Here is a 21,477-nt window from a genome sequence, read left to right as displayed (position 1 = left end):
ACAGTCCCCAAGGTCGAGGGAGCGGTTTCCACCTTAAACAAACGCACCACTATACCCATAGAAGATAGTTGTGCTTTCAAAGATCCTATGGATAAAAAATTAGAAGGTTTACTTAAAAAGATGTTTGTTCAGCAGGGTTACCTTCTACAACCAATTTCATGCATTGTCCCTGTCGCTACAGCCGCGTGTTTCTGGTTCGATGAGCTGGTAAAGGCGGTCGATAGTGATTCTCCTCCTTATGAGGAGATTATGGACAGAATCAATGCTCTCAAATTGGCTAATTCTTTCACCTTAGACGCCACTTTGCAATTGGCTAGGTTAGCGGCTAAGAACTCTGGGTTTGCTATTGTGGCGCGCAGAGCGCTTTGGTTGAAATCTTGGTCAGCTGATGCGTCTTCCAAGAACAAGCTACTTAACATTCCTTTCAAGGGGAAAACGCTGTTTGGCCCTGACTTGAAAGAGATTATCTCTGATATCACTGGGGGTAAGGGCCACGCCCTTCCTCAGGATCGGCCTTTCAAGGCCAAAAATAAACCTAATTTTCGTCCCTTTCGTAGAAACGGACCAGCCCAAAGTGCTACGTCCTCTAAGCAAGAGGGTAATTCTTCTCAAGCCAAGCCAGCTTGGAGACCAATGCAAGGCTGGAACAAGGGAAAGCAGGCCAAGAAACCTGCCACTGCTACCAAGACAGCATGAAATGTTGGCCCCCGATCCGGGACCGGATCTGGTGGGGGGCAGACTCTCTCTCTTCGCTCAGGCTTGGGCAAGAGATGTTCTGGATCCTTGGGCGCTAGAAATAGTCCAAGGGGGAGGTTCCACAGGTCTCAGTTGTCTTCAGACCACATAAAAAGACAGGCATTCTTACATTGTGTAGAAGACCTGTTAAAAATGGGAGTGATTCATCCTGTTCCATTAGGAGAACAAGGGATGGGGTTCTACTCCAATCTGTTCATAGTTCCCAAAAAAGAGGGAACGTTCAGACCAATCTTAGATCTCAAGATCTTAAACAAGTTTCTCAAGGTTCCATCGTTCAAGATGGAAACCATTCGAACAATTCTTCCTTCCATCCAGGAAGGTCAATTCATGACCACGGTGGATTTAAAGGATGCGTATCTACATATTCCTATCCACAAGGAACATCATCGGTTCCTAAGGTTCGCATTCCTGGACAAGCATTACCAGTTCGTGGCGCTTCCTTTCGGATTAGCCACTGCTCCAAGGATTTTCACAAAGGTACTAGGGTCCCTTCTAGCTGTGCTAAGACCAAGGGGCATTGCCGTAGTACCTTACTTGGACGACATTCTGATTCAAGCGTCGTCCCTTCCTCAAGCAAAGGCTCACACGGACATTGTCCTGGCCTTTCTCAGATCTCACGGATGGAAAGTGAACGTGGAAAAGAGTTCTCTATCTCCGTCAACAAGGGTTCCCTTCTTGGGAACAATAATAGACTCCTTAGAAATGAGGATTTTTCTGACAGAAGCCAGAAAAACAAAGCTTCTAGACTCTTGTCGGATACTTCATTCCGTTCCTCTTCCTTCCATAGCGCAGTGCATGGAAGTGATAGGTTTGATGGTAGCGGCAATGGACATAGTTCCTTTTGCGCGCATTCATCTAAGACCATTACAACTGTGCATGCTCAGTCAGTGGAATGGGGACTATACAGACTTGTCTCCGAAGATACAAGTAAATCAGAGGACCAGAGACTCACTCCGTTGGTGGCTGTCCCTGGACAACCTGTCACAAGGGATGACCTTCCGCAGACCAGAGTGGGTCATTGTCACGACCGACGCCAGTCTGATGGGCTGGGGCGCGGTCTGGGGATCCCTGAAAGCTCAGGGTCTTTGGTCTCGGGAAGAATCTCTTCTACCGATAAATATTCTGGAACTGAGAGCGATATTCAATGCTCTCAAAGCTTGGCCTCAGCTAGCGAGGGCCAAGTTCATACGGTTTCAATCAGACAACATGACAACTGTTGCGTACATCAACCATCAGGGGGGAACAAGGAGTTCCCTAGCGATGGAAGAAGTGACCAAAATCATTCTATGGGCGGAGTCTCACTCCTGCCACCTGTCTGCTATCCACATCCCAGGAGTGGAAAATTGGGAAGCGGATTTTCTGAGTCGTCAGACATTGCATCCGGGGGAGTGGGAACTCCATCCGGAAATCTTTGCCCAAGTCACTCAACTGTGGGGCATTCCAGACATGGATCTGATGGCCTCTCGTCAGAACTTCGAGGTTCCTTGCTACGGGTCCAGATCCAGGGATCCCAAGGCGGCTCTAGTGGATGCACTAGTAGCACCTTGGACCTTCAAACTAGCTTATGTGTTCCCGCCGTTTCCTCTCATCCCCAGGCTGGTAGCCAGGATCAATCAGGAGAGGGCGTCGGTGATCTTGATAGCTCCTGCCTGGCCACGCAGGACTTGGTATGCAGATCTGGTGAATATGTCATCGGCTCCACCATGGAAGCTACCTTTGAGACGAGACCTTCTTGTTCAGGGTCCGTTCGAACATCCGAATCTGGTCTCACTCCAGCTGACTGCTTGGAGATTGAACGCTTGATCTTATCGAAGCGAGGGTTCTCAGATTCTGTTATCGATACTCTTGTTCAGGCCAGAAAGCCTGTAACTAGAAAGATTTACCACAAAATTTGGAAAAAATATATCTGTTGGTGTGAATCTAAAGGATTCCCTTGGGACAAGGTTAAAATTCCTAAGATTCTATCCTTCCTTCAAGAAGGATTGGAAAAAGGATTATCTGCAAGTTCCCTGAAGGGACAGATTTCTGCCTTGTCTGTGTTACTTCACAAAAAGCTGGCAGCTGTGCCAGATGTTCAAGCCTTTGTTCAGGCTCTGGTCAGAATCAAGCCTGTTTACAAACCTTTGACTCCTCCTTGGAGTCTCAACTTAGTTCTTTCAGTTCTTCAGGGGGTTCCGTTTGAACCCTTACATTCCGTTGATATTAAGTTATTATCTTGGAAAGTTTTGTTTTTGGTTGCAATTTCTTCTGCTCGAAGAGTTTCAGAATTATCTGCTCTGCAGTGTTCTCCTCCTTATCTGGTGTTCCATGCAGATAAGGTGGTTTTACGTACTAAACCTGGTTTTCTTCCAAAAGTTGTTTCTAACAAAAACATTAACCAGGAGATTATCGTACCTTCTCTGTGTCCGAAACCAGTTTCGAAGAAGGAACGTTTGTTGCACAATTTGGATGTTGTTCGCGCTCTAAAATTCTATTTAGATGCTACAAAGGATTTTAGACAAACATCTTCCTTGTTTGTTGTTTATTCCGGTAAAAGGAGAGGTCAAAAAGCAACTTCTACCTCTCTCTCTTTTTGGATTAAAAGCATCATCAGATTGGCTTACGAGACTGCCGGACGGCAGCCTCCCGAAAGAATCACAGCTCATTCCACTAGGGCTGTGGCTTCCACATGGGCCTTCAAGAACGAGGCTTCTGTTGATCAGATATGTAGGGCAGCGACTTGGTCTTCACTGCACACTTTTACCAAATTTTACAAGTTTGATACTTTTGCTTCTTCTGAGGCTATTTTTGGGAGAAAGGTTTTGCAAGCCGTGGTGCCTTCCATTTAGGTGACCTGATTTGCTCCCTCCCTTCATCCGTGTCCTAAAGCTTTGGTATTGGTTCCCACAAGTAAGGATGACGCCGTGGACCGGACACACCTATGTTGGAGAAAACAGAATTTATGTTTACCTGATAAATTACTTTCTCCAACGGTGTGTCCGGTCCACGGCCCGCCCTGGTTTTTTAATCAGGTCTGATATTTTATTTTCTTTAACTACAGTCACCACGGTATCATATGGTTTCTCCTATGCAAATATTCCTCCTTAACGTCGGTCGAATGACTGGGGTAGGCGGAGCCTAGGAGGGATCATGTGACCAGCTTTGCTGGGCTCTTTGCCATTTCCTGTTGGGGAAGAGAATATCCCACAAGTAAGGATGACGCCGTGGACCGGACACACCGTTGGAGAAAGTAATTTATCAGGTAAACATAAATTCTGTTTTTATTGAGAGGGTTCATTTGGCTTATTTTTGGGATTTACATCCCACATGGCTGTTTTTATCACTTGAGGTGTCACTTTAAGGCCCAACAGACATCGTGTAAGAGGTGGGTGGGGCCTAATTTCGTGCCTTAGATGCGCAGTTTTTATTCATTCTGGACAACAAGCTGCAACACTGGAGGGTCCTGAAGCGGTTTTGGGGCCAAAACGAAGCTTTATTACCTCAAATTCAACCCCTAAGGGCAGGTAGGCGACACAGCAGAGGTGCGGCAAGGTGCTGACTGTATTTATTCTGTTTTTTTGACTCTTGTCAATCCGGTTTTGGTATTAAGGGGTTCATTTCATTTTTTACTGGTGGTGCAACCTTACTAAGGCTTACTACATATACTGTAAAAAATTTGAAGGATTTGGTGCATTTTTAAGCAGTTTTGCAGAACGTGTACATGTTTTATCTCTTAAAGGCACAGTACCGTGTTTTTGAAAATGTTGTTTTACATTGAATAAAGTGTTTTCCAAGCTTGCTTGTCTCATTACTAGCCTGTTAAACATGTCTGACATCAAGGAAACTCCTTGTTCAATATGTTTAGAAGCCATTGTGGAACCCCCTCTTAGAATGTGTCCCACTTGTACTGATATGTCTATAAATTTTAAAGAGCATATTGTAGCACGTAAAAATGTAGCGCTAGAGGATTCTCAGACAGAAAGAAATGAGGTTATGCCATCTAGTTCTCCCCAAGGGTCATAACCAGTTACGCCCGCACAAGCGACGTCAAGTACTTCTAGTGCGTCTAATTCATTTACCTTACAAGACATGGCGGCAGTTATGAATTCTACCCTCACAGAGGTTTTATCTTAGCTGCCTGGGTTGCAAGGGAAGCGTGATAGCTCTGGGTTAAGAACAAATGCTGAGCTTTCTGACTCTTTAGTAGCCGTATCCAATATACCCTCACAATGTTCTGAAGTAGGGGTACGGGATTTGTTATCTGAGGGAGAGATTTCTGATTCAGGAAAGACGCTGATATGATGGCCTTTAAATTCAAGCTAGAACACCTCTGCTGGTTCCTGTTTACACTGATGTTTTTCCGGTCCCTAAGAGGATTGCGGATATTGTTTCTAAGGAGTGGGATAGACCAGGTATACCGTTCGCTCCCCCTCCTACTTTTAAGAAAATATTTCCCGTATCTGACACCATGCGGGACTCGTGGCAGACGGTCCCTAAGGTAGAGGGAGCTATTTCTACACTAGCTAAGCATACAACTATACCTATTGAAGACAGTTGTGCTTTCAAAGGTCCTATGGATAAAAAATTAGAGTGTCTCCTAAAGAAAATTTTTGTTCATCAAGGTTTTCTTCAACTTATTGCATGCATTGTTCCTGTAACTACTGCAGCTGCTTTTTGGTTTGAGGCTCTAGAGGAGGCTCTCCAGGGGGAGACCCCATTAGATTATATTCTGGATAGAATTAAGCCTCTTAAAATGGCTAATTCTTTCATTACTGATGCTGCTTTTCAATTATCTAAATTAGCGGCAAAAAATTCAGGTTTTGCCATTTTAGAGCGTTATGGCTTAAGTCCTGGTCAGCTGATGTGTCATCAAAATCAAAGCTTTTGACCATCCCTTTCAAAGGTAAGACCCTATTCGGGCCTGAACTGAAGGAAATTATTTCAGACATCACTGGAGGGAAGGGCCATACCCTCCCTCAGGATAAAACAAATAAAATCAAAACCAAACAAAATAATTTTTGTTCCTTTCGGAACTTCAAGAGTGGTCCCGCTTCGGCTTCCCCTGCTGCAAAGCATGAGGGGAATTTTGCTCAATCCAAGTCAGCCTGGAGACCTAACCAGGCCTGGAACAAGGGTAAACAGGCCAAGAAGCCTGCAGCTGCCTCCAAGACAGCATAAAGGGGTAGCCCCCGATCCGGGACCGGATCTAGTAGGGGGCAGACTCTCTCTCTTTGCTCAGGCTTGGGCAAGAGATGTTCACGATTCCTGGGCTTTGGAAATTGTTTCCCAGGGATATCTTCTGGACTTCAAAGATTCCCCCCCAAGGGGGAGATTTCACATTTCTCAATTGTCTGCAAACTAGACAAAAAGAGAGGCGTTCTTACGCTGTGTAGATGACCTACATACAATGGGAGTGATTCACCCGGTTCCAAGAGTGGAACAGGGGCAAGGGTTTTACTCCAACCTGTTTGTGGTTCCCAAAAAAGAAGGAACTTTCAGACCAATTTTGTATCTCAAGATCCTAAACAAATTCCTCAGAGTCCCGTCTTTCAAAATGGAGACTATTCGGACTATTCTGCCACTGATCCAGGAGGGTCAATATATGACCACCGTGGACTTAAAGGATGCGTATCTGCACATCCCAATCCACAGAGATCATCACCGATTCCTCAGGTTCGCCTTTCTGGACAGACATTACCAGTTTGTGGCCCTTCCCTTCGGGTTTGCCACGGCTTCCAGAATTTTCACAAAAGTGCTTGGGTCCCTCCTAGCAGTTCTAAGACCGCGGGGCATAGCAGTGGCGCCTTATCTAGACGACCTCTTAATTCAAGCATCAACTTTCCAACTAGCCAAGTCTCACACGGACATTGTGTTGGTTTTTCTAAGGTCTCATGGGTGGAAGGTGAACATAAGAGTTCTCTCTTCCCTCTCACAAAGGTTTCCTTCCTAGGAACTCTGATAGACTCGGTAGAAAAGAAAATATTTCTGACGGAGGTCAGGAAATTAAAACTCGTAAACACCTGCCGAGCTCTTCATTCCATTCTGTGGCCGTCAGTGGCTCAGTGTATGGAGGTAATCAGACTTATGGTAGCGGCAATGGACATAGTTCTATTTGCTCGCTTACCCCTCAGACCACTGCAACTATGCATGCTCAAACAGTGGAATGGGGATTATGCAGATTTATCTCCTCAGATGGATCTGGATCAGGAGACCAGAGATTCTCTTCTCTGGTGGTTATCACAGGTTCACCTGTCTCGGGGAATGTTTTTCTGCAGACCAGAGTGGATCATAGTTACGACAGATGCCAGCCTGCTGGGCTGGGGTGCAGTCTGGAACTCCCTGAAAGCTCCTCCCGATTTAAACATTCTGGAACTGAGAGCGATATTCAATGCGCTTCAGGCGTGGCCTCAACTGCCTGCGGCCAAATTAATCAGATTTCAGTCTGACAACATCACGACTGTAGCTTATATCAATCATCAATGAGGGAACAAGGAGTTCTCTAGCGATGATAGAGGTTTCCAAAATAATTCGATGGGCCGAGACTCACTCTTGCCATCTTTCAGCAATTCATATCCCAGGAGTAGAGAACTGGGAGGCGGATTTTCTAAGTCGACAGACTTTTCATCCGGGGGAGTGGGAGCTCCATCCGGAGGTGTTTGCCCAACTGATTCGGCTATAGGGCACACCAGAATTAGATCTGATGGCGTCTCGGCAGAACGCCAAACTTCCTTGTTACGGGTCCAGGTCAAGGGATCCCCAGGCAGTGCTGATAGATGCTCTAGCAATGCCCTGGTCCTTCAACCTGGCCTATGTGTTTCCACCATTCCCTCTCCTTCCTCGTCTGATTGCCAGAATCAAGCAGGAGAGAGCTTCGGTGATTCTGATAGCACCTGTGTGGCCACGCAGGACTTGGTATGCAGACCTGGTGGACATGTCATCCGTCCCACTATGGACTCTGCCGCTGAGACAAGACCTTCTGATTCAAGGTCCATTCAAGCATCCAAACCTACATTCTCTGCGTCTGACTGCTTGGAGATTAAACGCTTGATTTTAGCAAAGTGTGTTTTCTCTGAATCGGTCATTGATACCTTGATTCAGGCTCGAAAGCCTGTCACCAGGAAAATCTATCATAAGATATGGAGTAAATATCTTTACTGGTGTGATTCCAAGGGTTACTCATGGAGTAAGATCAGGATTCCTAGGCTATTGGCTTTTCTCCAAGAAGGATTGGAGAAAGGATTATCAGCTAGTTCCTTAAAGGGACAAATATCTGCTTTGTCTATCCTTTTACACAAGCGTCTGGCAGATGTTCCAGACGTTCATGCGTTTTGTCAGGCTTTAGTTAGAATCAAGCCTGTGTTTAAACCTGTTGCTCCACCATGGAGTTTAATTTTGGTTCTTCAAGGGGTTCCGTTTGAACCTATGCATTCCATAGATATTAAGCTTCTATCTTGGAAAGTTTTGTTTTTAGTAGCTATCTCTTCGGCTCGAAGAGTTTGAGTTATCTGCTTTACAGTATGACTCCCCTTATCTTGTTTTCCATGCGGATAAGGTGGTTTTGCGTACCAAACCTGGGTTTCTTCCTAAGGTTGTTTCTAATAGGAATATCAATCAGGAAATTGTTGTTCCTTTTCTGTGTCCTAATCCTTCTTCCAAGAAGGAACATCTAAAGCACGAACCACATCTAGGTTGTGCAACAAAGTTCTACTTACAAGCAACTAAAGATTTCTGTCAAACATCTTCATTGTTTGTTGTCTATTCTGGAAAGCGGAGAGGTCAAAAGGCTACGGCAACCTCTCTTTCTTTTTGGCTGAAAAGCATCATCCGTTTGGCTTAAGAGACTGCTGGCCAGCAGCCTCCTGAAAGAATTACTGCTCACTCTACTACAGTGGTGGCTTCCACATGGGCTTTTAAAATTGAGGCTTCTGTTGAACAGATTTGTAAGGCGGCGACTTGGTCTTCACTTCATACTTTTTACAAATTTTACAAATTTGATACTTTTGCTTCTTTGGAGGCTATTTTTGGGAGAGAGGTTCTACAAGCAGTGGTGCCTTCCATTTAGGTACCTGTCTTGTCCCTCCCTTCATCCGTGTCCTAAAGCTTTGGTATTGGTATCCCACAAGTATTGGATGAATCCGTGGACTCGATACATCTTGCAAGAGAAAACAGAATTCATGATTACCTGATAAATTTCTTTCTCTTGCGATGTATCGAGTCCACGGCCCGTCCTGTCTGTTTAAGACAGGTAGTATCTTTTATAAAAAACTTCAGTCACCTCTGCACCCTATAGTTTCTCCTTTTTCTTCCTAGCCTTCGGTCGAATGACTGGGGGGTGGAGTTAGGGGAGGAGCTATATAGACAGCTCTGCTGTGGGTGCTCTCTTTGCCACTCCCTGTTGGGAACGAGAATATCCCACAAGTATTGGATGAATCCGTGGACTCGATACATCGCAAGAGAGAGAAATTTATCAGGTAAGCATAAATTCTGTTTTCTTCCTCTCATGTAGAGATGTTTTCCTGCCTTTATCGCTCCTGTTCTTATCCTTACCTGTAATCTCTTCTGTTTGCAGCTCTTCATCATGCAGCTACTTGTCGGCCTGATCCAGCAGGTTAGTAGTTCCTTTTTTATTTCGGGACCCCTAACCTCTTGTGCTCATAGTAAGTATTGCAGTAAGTAAGACCAGTAGAGTGCTTAGTTGTATAGGTAGCTGTATCTGCAGCAGGAATAGTAAGTACTGCAGTGAGTAAGGCCAGTAGAGTGCTTGGTTGTATAGGTAGCTGTATCTGCAGCAGGAATAGTAAGTATCGCAGTGAGTAAGGCCAATAGAGTGCTTGGTTGTAGAGGTATCTGCAGCAGGAATAGTAAGTATTGCAGCGAGTAAGACCAGTAGAGTGCTTGGTTGTATAGTTAGAGATATCTGCAGCAGGAATAGTAAGTACTGCAGTGAGTAAGGCCAGTAGAGCAGTGATTTTTAACCTTTTTTTTTGCCGTGGCACACTTTTTTACATTAAAAAATCCTGTGGCACACCACCGTCCCAAAATTTAAAAAAAAATCACACATTGTAGCCTAATACAGCATATCTATATATATATATATATATATATATATATATATATATATATATATATATATATATACACATACACACAAACACACACATACTGTATGTATTGTGCTGTTATGCCATGCTTCCTACAAACTACCCCTGCACTGGGAGTAAAAAACAAGCAAAGTTTAAAAAATATGTCACACTGTTGTCAGTCTGCCGTGGCACACCTGAGGATCTCTCACGGCACACTAGTGTGCCATGGCACACTGGTTGAAAAACACTGCAGTAGAGTGCTTGGTTGTATAGGTAGTGTTATCTGCAGCAGGAATAGTAAGTATTACAGTGAGTAAGGCAAGTAGAGTGCTTGGTTGTATAGGTAGCAGTATCTGCAGCAGGAATAGTAAGTATTACATTGAGTAAGGCCAGTAGAGTGCTAGGTTGTATAGGTAGCAGAATCTGCATCAGGAATAGTAAGTATTGCAGTGAGTAAGGCCAGTAGAGTGCTTGGTTGTATAGGTAGCAGTATCTGCATCAGGAATAGTAACTACTGCAGTGAGTAAGGTCAGTAGAGTGCTTGGTTGTATAGGTAGAGATATCTGCAGCAGGAATAGTAAGTATTGCAGTGAGTAAGGCCAGTAGAGTGCTGCTTGGTTGTATAGGTAGCGGTATCTGCAGCAGGAATAGTAAGTATTACAGTAAGTAAGGTCAGTAGAGTGCTTGGTTGTATAGGTAGTGGTATCTGCAGCAGGAATAGTAAGTATTGCAGTAAGTAAGGCCAGTAGATTGCTTGGTTGTATAAGTAGCGATATCTGCAGCAGGAATAGTAAGTATTGCAGTGAGTAAGGACAGTAGAGTGCTTGGCTGTATAGGTAGCAGTATCTGCAGCAGGAATAGTAAGTATTGCAGTGAGTAAGGTAAGTACAGTGCTTGGTTGTATATGTAGCAGTATCTGCAGCAGGAATAGTAAGTATTACAGTGAGTAAGGTCAGTAGAGTGCTTGGTTGTATAGGTAGCGGTATCTGTAGCAGGAATAGTAAGTATTGCAGTGAGTAAGGTCAGTAGAGTGCTTGGTTGTATAGGTAGCGGTATCTGCAGCAGGAATAGTAAGTATTACAGTGAGTAAGGCCAGTAGAGTGCTTGGTTGTATATGTAGCAGTATCTGCAGCAGGAATAGTAAGTATTGCAGTGAGTAAGGCAGTAGATTGCTTGGTTGTATAGGTAGCGGTATCTGCAGCAGGAATAGTAAGTATTACAGTGAGTAAGGTCAGTAGAGTGCTTGGCTGTATAGGTAGCAGTATCTGCAGCAGGAATAGTAAGTATTACAGTGAGTAAGGTCAGTACAGTGCTTGGTTGTATAGGCAGCAGTATCTGCAGCAGGAATAGTAACTACTGCAGTGAGTGAGGTCAGTAGAGTGCTTGTTTGTATAGGTAGAGGTATCTGCAGTAGGAATAGTAAGTATTGCAGTGAGTAAGGCCAGTAGAGTGCGCTTGGCTGTATAGGTAGCAGTATCTGCAGCAGGAATAGTAAGTATTGCAGTGAGTAAGGCCAGTAGAGTGCTTGGTTATATAGGTAGTGGTATCTGCAGTGAGTAAGGCCAGTAGAGTGCTTGGTTGTATAGGTAGCGGTATCTGCAGCAGGAATAGTAAGTATTACAGTGAGTAAGGTCAGTAGAGTGCTTGGTTGTATAGGTAGCAGTATCTGCATCAGGAATAGTAAGTATTGCAGTGAGTAAGGTCAGTACAGTGCTTGGTTGTATAGGTAGCGGTATCTGCAGCAGGAATAGTAAGTATTGCAGTGTGTAAGGTCAGTACAGTGCTTGGTTGTATAGGTAGCAGTATCTGCAGCAGGAATAGTAACTACTGCAGTGAGTAAGGTCAGTAGAGTGCTTGTTTGTATAGGTAGAGGTATCTGCAGTAGGAATAGTAAGTATTGCAGTGAGTAAGGCCAGTATAGTGCTTGGTTGTATAGGTAGAGGTATCTGCAGCAGGAATAGTAAGTATTGCAGTGAGTAAGGCCAGCAGAGTGCTTGGTTGTATAGGTAGTGGTATCTGCAGCAGGAATAGTAAGTATTGCAGTGAGTAAGGACAGGAGAGTGCTTGGTTGTATAGGTAGCAGTATCTGCAGCAGGAATAGTAAGTATTGCAGTGAGCAAGGCCAGTAGACTGCTTGGTTGTATAGGTAGCGGTATCTGCAGCAGGAATAGTAAGTATTACAGTGAGTAAGGCCAGTAGAGTGCTTGGTTGTATAGGTAGCAGTATCTGCAGCAGGAATAGTAAGTATTGCAGTGAGTAAGGACAGGAGAGTGCTTGGTTGTATAGGTAGTGGTATCTGCAGCAGGAATAGTAAGTATTGCAGCGAGTAAGGCCAGTAGAGTGCTTGGTTGTATAGGTAGCGGTATCTGCAGCAGGAATAGTAAGTATTGCAGTGAGTAAGGACAGGAGAGTGCTTGGTTGTATAGGTAGTAGTATCTGTAGCAGGAATAGTAAGTATTGCAGTGAGTAAGGCCAGTAGAGTGCTTGGTTGTATAGGTAGAGGTATATGCAGCAGGAATAGTAAGTATTGCAGTGAGTAAGGCCAGTAGAGTGATTGGTTGTATAGGTAGCAGTATCTGCAGCAGGAATAGTAAGTATTGCAGTGAGTATGGCCAGTAGAGTGCTTGGTTGTATAGGTAGCGGTATCTGCAGCAGGAATAGTAAGTATTGCAATGAGTAAGGCCAGTAGAGTGCTTGGTTGTATAGGTAGCAGTATCTACAGAAGGAATAGTAAGTACTGCAGTGAGTAAGGCCAGTAGAGTGCTTGGTTGTATAGGTAGAGGTATCTGCAGCAGGAATAGTAAGTACTGCAGTGAGTATGGCCAGTAGAGTGCTTGGTTGTATAGGTAGTGTTATCTGCAGCAGGAATAGTAAGTATTACAGTGAGTAAGGCCAGTAGAGTGCTTGGTTGTATAGGTAGAGGTATCTGCAGCAGGAATAGTAAGTACTGCAGTGAGTAAGGCCAGTAGAGTGCTTGGTTGTATAGATAGAGGTATCTGCAGCAGGAATAGTAAGTATTGCAGTGAGTATGGCCAGTAGAGTGCTTGGTTGTATAGGTAGTGGTATCTGCAGCAGGAATAGTAAGTATTGCAGTGAGTAAGGCCAGTAGAGTGCTTGGTTGTATAGGTAGCTGTATCTGCAGCAGGAATAGTAAGTATTGCAGTGAGTAAGGCCAGTAGAGTGCTTGGTTGTATAGGTAGCTGTATCTGCAGCAGGAATAGTAAGTATTGCAGTGAGTAAGGCCAGTAGAGTGCTTGGTTGTATAGGTAGCAGTATCTGCAGCAGGAATAGTAAGTATTGCAGTGAGTAAGGTCAGTAGAGTGCTTGGTTGTATAGGTAGCAGTATCTGCAGCAGGAATAGTAAGTATTGCAGTAAGTAAGGTCAGTAGATTGCTTGGTTGTATAGGTAGAGGTATATGCAGCAGGAATAGTAAGTATTGCAGTAAGTAAGGTCAGTAGAGTGCTTGGTTGTATAGGTAGCGGTATCTACAGCAGGAATAGTAAGTATTGCAGTGAGTATGGCCAGTAGAGTGCTTGGTTGTATAGGTAGTGGTATCTGCAGCAGGAATAGTAAGTATTGCAATGAGTAAGGCCAGTAGAGTGCTTGGTTGTATAGGTAGCAGTATCTACAGAAGGAATAGTAAGTACTGCAGTGAGTAAGGCCAGTAGAGTGCTTGGTTGTATAGGTAGAGGTATCTGCAGCAGGAATAGTAAGTACTGCAGTGAGTATGGCCAGTAGAGTGCTTGGTTGTATAGGTAGTGTTATCTGCAGCAGGAATAGTAAGTATTACAGTGAGTAAGGCCAGTAGAGTGCTTGGTTGTATAGGTAGAGGTATCTGCAGCAGGAATAGTAAGTATTGCAGTGAGTATGGCCAGTAGAGTGCTTGGTTGTATAGGTAGTGGTATCTGCAGCAGGAATAGTAAGTATTGCAGTGAGTAAGGCCAGTAGAGTGCTTGGTTGTATAGGTAGCTGTATCTGCAGCAGGAATAGTAAGTATTGCAGTGAGTAAGGCCAGTAGAGTGCTTGGTTGTATAGGTAGCAGTATCTGCAGCAGGAATAGTAAGTATTGCAGTGAGTAAGGCCAGTAGAGCGCTTGGTTATATAGGTAGCGGTATCTGCAGCAGGAATAGTAAGTATTGCAGTGAGTAAGGTCAGTAGAGTGCTTGGTTGTATAGGTAGCGGTATCTGCAGCAGGAATAGTAAGTATTGCAGTGAGTAAGGCCAGTAGAGTGTTTGGTTGTATAGGTAGCGGTATTTGCAGCAGGAATAGTAAGTATTTCAGTGAGTAAGGCCAGTAGAGTGCTTGGTTGTATAGGTAGCGGTATCTGTAGCAGGAATAGTAAGTATTGCAGTGAGTAAGGCCAGGAGAGTGCTTGGTTGTATAGGTAGAGGTATCTGCAGCAGGAATAGTAAGTATTGCAGTGAGTAAGGCCAGTAGAGTGTTTGGTTGTATAGGTAGCGGTATCTGCAGCAGGAATAGTAAGTATTGCAGTGAGTAAGGCCAGTAGAGTGCTTGGTTGTATAGGTAGCGGTATCTGTAGCAGGAATAGTAAGTATTGCAGTGAGTAAGGCCAGTAGAGTGCTTGGTTGTATAGGTAGCTGTATCTGCAGCAGGAATAGTAAGTATTGCAGTGAGTAAGGCCAGTAGAGTGCTTGGTTGTATAGGTAGAGGTATCTGCAGCAGGAATAGTAAGTACTGCAGTGAGTAAGGCCAGTAGAGTGCTTGGTTGTATAGGTAGAGGTATATGCAGCAGGAATAGTAAGTATTGCAGTGAGTAAGGCCAGTAGAGTGATTGGTTGTATAGGTAGCAGTATCTGCAGCAGGAATAGTAAGTATTGCAGTGAGTATGGCCAGTAGAGTGCTTGGTTGTATAGGTAGCGGTATCTGCAGCAGGAATAGTAAGTATTGCAATGAGTAAGGCCAGTAGAGTGCTTGGTTGTATAGGTAGCAGTATCTACAGAAGGAATAGTAAGTACTGCAGTGAGTAAGGCCAGTAGAGTGCTTGGTTGTATAGGTAGAGGTATCTGCAGCAGGAATAGTAAGTACTGCAGTGAGTATGGCCAGTAGAGTGCTTGGTTGTATAGGTAGTGTTATCTGCAGCAGGAATAGTAAGTATTACAGTGAGTAAGGCCAGTAGAGTGCTTGGTTGTATAGGTAGAGGTATCTGCAGCAGGAATAGTAAGTATTGCAGTGAGTAAGGCCAGTAGAGTGCTTGGTTGTATAGGTAGAGGTATCTGCAGCAGGAATAGTAAGTACTGCAGTGAGTAAGGCCAGTAGAGTGCTTGGTTGTATAGGTAGAGGTATATGCAGCAGGAATAGTAAGTATTGCAGTGAGTAAGGCCAGTAGAGTGATTGGTTGTATAGGTAGCAGTATCTACAGAAGGAATAGTAAGTACTGCAGTGAGTAAGGCCAGTAGAGTGCTTGGTTGTATAGGTAGCAGTATCTACAGAAGGAATAGTAAGTACTGCAGTGAGTAAGGCCAGTAGAGTGCTTGGTTGTATAGGTAGAGGTATCTGCAGCAGGAATAGTAAGTACTGCAGTGAGTATGGCCAGTAGAGTGCTTGGTTGTATAGGTAGTGTTATCTGCAGCAGGAATAGTAAGTATTACAGTGAGTAAGGCCAGTAGAGTGCTTGGTTGTATAGGTAGCTGTATCTGCAGCAGGAATAGTAAGTATTGCAGTGAGTAAGGCCAGTAGAGTGCTTGGTTGTATAGGTAGAGGTATCTGCAGCAGGAATAGTAAGTACTGCAGTGAGTAAGGCCAGTAGAGTGCTTGGTTGTATAGGTAGAGGTATATGCAGCAGGAATAGTAAGTATTGCAGTGAGTAAGGCCAGTAGAGTGATTGCTTGTATAGGTAGCAGTATCTGCAGCAGGAATAGTAAGTATTGCAATGAGTAAGGCCAGTAGAGTGCTTGGTTGTATAGGTAGCAGTATCTGCAGCAGGAATAGTAAGTATTGCAATGAGTAAGGCCAGTAGAGTGCTTGGTTGTATAGGTAGAGGTATATGCAGCAGGAATAGTAAGTATTGCAGTGAGTATGGCCAGTAGAGTGCTTGGTTGTATAGGTAGAGGTATCTGCAGCAGGAATAGTAAGTATTGCAGTGAGTATGGCCAGTAGAGTGCTTGGTTGTATAGGTAGTGGTATCTGCAGCAGGAATAGTAAGTATTGCAGTGAGTAAGGCCAGTAGAGTGCTTGGTTGTATAGGTAGCTGTATCTGCAGCAGGAATAGTAAGTATTGCAGTGAGTAAGGCCAGTAGAGTGCTTGGTTGTATAGGTAGCAGTATCTGCAGCAGGAATAGTAAGTATTGCAGTGAGTAAGGCCAGTAGAGCGCTTGGTTATATAGGTAGCGGTATCTGCAGCAGGAATAGTAAGTATTGCAGTGAGTAAGGTCAGTAGAGTGCTTGGTTGTATAGGTAGCGGTATCTGCAGCAGGAATAGTAAGTATTGCAGTGAGTAAGGCCAGTAGAGTGTTTGGTTGTATAGGTAGCGGTATTTGCAGCAGGAATAGTAAGTATTGCAGTGAGTAAGGCCAGTAGAGTGCTTGGTTGTATAGGTAGCGGTATCTGTAGCAGGAATAGTAAGTATTGCAGTGAGTAAGGCCAGGAGAGTGCTTGGTTGTATAGGTAGAGGTATCTGCAGCAGGAATAGTAAGTATTGCAGTGAGTAAGGCCAGTAGAGTGTTTGGTTGTATAGGTAGCGGTATCTGCAGCAGGAATAGTAAGTATTGCAGTGAGTAAGGCCAGTAGAGTGCTTGGTTGTATAGGTAGCGGTATCTGTAGCAGGAATAGTAAGTATTGCAGTGAGTAAGGCCAGTAGAGTGCTTGGTTGTATAGGTAGCGGTATCTGTAGCAGGAATAGTAAGTATTGCAGTGAGTAAGGCCAGTAGAGTGCTTGGTTGTATAGGTAGCTGTATCTGCAGCAGGAATAGTAAGTATTGCAGTAAGTAAGGCAGTAGAGTGCTTGGTTGTATAGGTAGCAGTATCTGCAGCAGGAATAGTAAGTATTGCAGTGAGTAAGGTCAGTAGAGTGCTTGGTTGTATAGGTAGCTGTATCTGTAGCAGGAATAGTAAGCATTGCAGTGAGTAAGGCCAGTAGAGTGCTTGGTTGTATAGGTAGCTGTATCTGCAGCAGGAATAGTAAGTATTGCAGTGAGTAAGGCCAGTAGAGTGCTTGGTTGTATAGGTAGAGGTATCTGCAGCAGGAATAGTAAGTACTGCAGTGAGTAAGGCCAGTAGAGTGCTTGGTTGTATAGGTAGCGGTATCTGTAGCAGGAATAGTAAGTATTGCAGTGAGTAAGGCCAGTAGAGTGCTTGGTTGTATAGGTAGCTGTATCTGCAGCAGGAATAGTAAGTATTGCAGTGAGTAAGGCCAGTAGAGTGTTTGGTTGTATAGGTAGAGGTATCTGCAGCAGGAATAGTAAGTACTGCAGTGAGTAAGGCCAGTAGAGTGCTTGGTTGTATAGGTAGCGGTATCTGTAGCAGGAATAGTAAGTATTGCAGTGAGTAAGGTCAGTACAGTGCTTGTCTTTACCACAACTGATATACAGTGGCACCACTGCGGCAGCCTTTTCTATGATTGCAGTAAGTTACTAACATATAGTTAATGTTTCTGTGCTTATAATAGCAGAAAAGGTGGTGCTGTGCAGTTAAGTAATCTATTGAACCAACAGAGAGGAAGAGACCTCTCTTAAAGACTGCACATACAGCACTCTGTGCCTGGACTTATAGTGGAGAAATTGGGAATTTAAAATATAACTTTTATTAAATATTATTAAAATAAAACACTCAATTAAAAACAACCTAATAGTGGTAGGCCACTTCCTTAATCCTCTGTAAGCCTTTGATGTGTAAAAGGTGCTTGGAAGGAAGTTGTTTAGGTAGGGAGTTATAAATGAGACCTCTTAATTCAGTAGTATTCCTGATAATAAAGGGTTAATCTTTATGTGTCAAATACACATATGTTTGGCTATTAAAATAAGTTGTTGATTTCTGCTTGTTGGATATAGGTAAATGTGAGTGATGTTCAGTGACCTCAGAAAAATACCTACAAAGTACAGTTGTAAAATACCCTCTGTATGATAAATATCACTTATATTCAATTTTATTGTGGAGTATAGTTGATATAGATATTCACAATAGATATGGTTTCACATGACAGAATATGAACCTATATTGTTCTGGTTATGTCTTGAAACATTCAAATGGCTAATATGTATCTCATTAGATCAACTTAATTCCACAGTTTTGTAGGTTTATTATCACCATGAGTTGTTACAAACTCTCTGAGGATTTATATGCAGTGTAAGTAAAGCAGTATAATTTAGATTTATTTGTACTAGCTAGTCGTACGCCTATTATGCCAGTTGTCTTATGTTGGCATTGGGGTTGTTACCCTATTGTCTTAGCGTCACTACCCCCTATATATAATTCTTGTGGTTGTGTTATTCTTATATAGGGGTTATATGTGTACCTTTCATTGTAACAAATCCAAATGTTAATACTGTGTACTTATGAATAGCTTAGTACACTTCTTGCACCTAATGTCTCAGCCAGTATGAATATGCTGAATATTTGTAGCTATTAGATTAATACGCTACACCACCTGTTACATTTGGCTATTTGTTTTTCAGTGATAGAGGAACAAATTTGTATTGTAAATATGTGGCCGCAATATTGTGCCACTGTTTGCGATATTATCTTATGTTTGCCCCTCTTACTGCAATATTTTTAGTATCTTGTGTTCTCTCATATAGTAATTTGATCTTTTCGTGTGATTCAGTGTCACACTAGAAATGCAATATTGTGCTTTGTGTACATTACTTTAGAACCGGATACTTGTTTTCTTGAATTCATTTGTTGTTAGCCAAAAGTAAACTAGTTCTAACAAATTAGGTATATATGCACCTTCAGCTGGACTAGTATAGCTGTGGCGCTATTGAGGTACTAACAGAAAGGTATTTATTGTAGTAGCAAACGTTGGATAGATACACCGGTAAACTACAGTTATCTGGCTATACGTATAACTAAGCTAGTTATTCCCCCAATATAATATTGTGAGGTTGCCACTTGAAGACGCTTAATAAATAGCTAATTGCGAGTAACCCTCTGTTAAATCCAGATAGTTTTAAGGTCAAAATTATAACTGAGACAAACAGTCCTGATAGTGACTGTTTGTCATATATTTAAGCTATATGCGTAATACCAATTTTTATCCCGCCTAAAAAGGCTAACCACTATAGGTAAAGTTTTTTAAAAAATGAATAGAGCTCCCATCAGCTCTATAACCCCCTGACCGGTTTCGCCCGTATACAAATATTCAGCATATTCATACTGGCTGAGACATTAGGTGCAAGAAGTGTACCAAGCTATTCATAAGTACACAGTATTAACATTTGGATTTGTTACAATGAAAGGTACACATATAACCCCTATATAAGAATAACACAACCACAAGAATTATATATAGGGGGTAGTGACGCTAAGACAATAGGGTAACAACCCCAATGCCAACATAAGACAACTGGCATAATAGGCGTACGACTAGCTAGTACAAATAAATCTAAATTATACTGCTTTACTTACACTGCATATAAATCCTCAGAGAGTTTGTAACAACTCATGGTGATAATAAACCTACAAAACTGTGGAATTAAGTTGATCTAATGAGATACATATTAGCCATTTGAATGTTTCAAGACATAACCAGAACAATATAGGTTCATATTCTGTCATGTGAAACCATATCTATTGTGAATATCTATATCAACTATACTCCACAATAAAATTGAATATAAGTGATATTTATCATACAGAGGGTATTTTACAACTGTACTTTGTAGGTATTTTTCTGAGGTCACTGAACATCACTCACATTTACCTAAATCCAACAAGCAGAAATCAACAACTTATTTTAATAGCCAAACATATGTGTATTTGACACATAAAGATTAACCCTTTATTATCAGGAATACTACTGAATTAAGAGGTCTCATTTATAACTCCCTACCTAAACAACTTCCTTCCAAGCACCTTTTACACATCAAAGGCTTACAGAGGATTAAGGAAGTGGCCTACCACTATTAGGTTGTTTTTAATTGAGTGTTTTATTTTAATAATATTTAATAAAAGTTATATTTTAAATTCCCAATTTCTCCACTATAAGTCCAGGCACAGAGTGCTGTATGTGCAGTCTTTAAGAGAGGTCTCTTCCTCTCTGTTGGTTCAACAGTACAGTGCTTGGTTGTATAGGTAGCAGTATCTGCAGCAGGAATAGTAACTACTGCAGTGAGTAAGGTCAGTAGAGTGCTTGTTTGTATAGGTAGCAGTATCTGCAGTAGGAATAGTAAGTATTGCAGTGAGTAAGGCCAGTAGAGTGCTTGGTTGTATAGGTAGCAGTATCTGCCGCAGGAATAGTAAGTATTGCAGTGAGTAAGGTCAGTAGAGTGCTTGGTTGTATAGGTAGTGGTATCTGCAGCAGGAATAGTAAGTATTGCAATTTGTCTTTTTGGATTACGCAGCTGGGCACACTCAAAGTGTTATTTCTCAAATTGTAATAGCTGCGCAACCCCAAATGCAAAAAAGACATAACGGGTGTTTTTGCAACTGCGAAAAACAGATTTGCCTCGTGACTTGTAATCTTGCCACAGAAGAGTACTACTGCTATATACTGTGTATATACACACACCTGCATGTACACAGGACCACTGCTTTAGTCACCCATACACAGTACCGCTGCTTTATTCACCCATACACAGTACCGCTGCTTTATTCACCCATACACAGTACCGCTGCTTTATTCACCCATACACAGTACCGCTGCTTTATTCACCCATACACAGTACCGCTGCTTTATACACCCATACACAGTACCGCTGCTTTATACACCCATACACAGTACCGCTGCTTTATACACCCATACACAGCACCGCTGCTTTATTCACCCATACACAGCACCGCTGCTTTATTCACCCATACACAGTACCGCTGCTTTATTCACCCATACACATGACCGCTGCTTTATACACCCATACACAGTACCGCTGCTTTATTCACCCATACACAGTACCGCTGCTTTAGTCGCCCATACACGGGACCGCTGCTTTAGTCGCCCATACACGGGACCGCTGCTTTAGTCGCCCATACACGGGACCGCTGCTTTAGTCGTCCATACACGGGACCGCTGCTTTAGTCGTCCATACACGGGACCGCTGCTTTAGTCGTCCATACACGGGACCGCTGCTTTAGTCGTCCATACACGGGACCGCTGCTTTAGTCGCCCATACACAGGGCCGCTGCTTTAGTCGCCCATACACAGTGCCGCTGCTTTAGTCACCCATACACAGAACCGCTGCTTTATACATACATCTGTGTGTATACTCCCTATTGGCCTGCTGAACCCTGCAAATAATTTGTCTATTGTCTTCCAGTGGATGGTTCCTACAATACAGAACTCCATGAAGCCGTTCCGGGTAAGTGCCAGTATTACAAGTTAAAGGATTACTTTCTGTTATAATTTTTAAGCTAAACAACTAACATATTAAAGTTAATAAACATTAATTAAAACCTACTGACCTATATTTTCTCCAAAACAAAGTTTCATAACGTTCTAAAAGTTATATCTTTTATTCGCTGATGATGTCACGTTATCCTGCCCACTA

At 43.0% G+C, this 21,477-nt stretch overlaps 1 protein-coding gene across 1 annotated transcript in view; it reads left to right on the top strand.

The window, feature by feature from the left end:
* Window positions 1-21,477, top strand: part of DGAT1 (diacylglycerol O-acyltransferase 1) — a 283,457-nt gene that overhangs the window by 211,612 nt on the left and 50,368 nt on the right. Inside the window, exons 9-10 of the mRNA XM_053715987.1 lie at window positions 9,305-9,343; window positions 21,247-21,288. Coding sequence (XP_053571962.1) covers window positions 9,305-9,343; window positions 21,247-21,288 — 81 coding nt within the window. The remainder of the gene's footprint in view (window positions 1-9,304; window positions 9,344-21,246; window positions 21,289-21,477) is intronic.

Source organism: Bombina bombina, chromosome 5 (genome assembly GCF_027579735.1).
Source record: "Bombina bombina isolate aBomBom1 chromosome 5, aBomBom1.pri, whole genome shotgun sequence".
Taxonomy (NCBI): Eukaryota; Metazoa; Chordata; class Amphibia; order Anura; family Bombinatoridae; genus Bombina; species Bombina bombina.
This window is presented reverse-complemented; position numbering and strand designations above follow the sequence as displayed.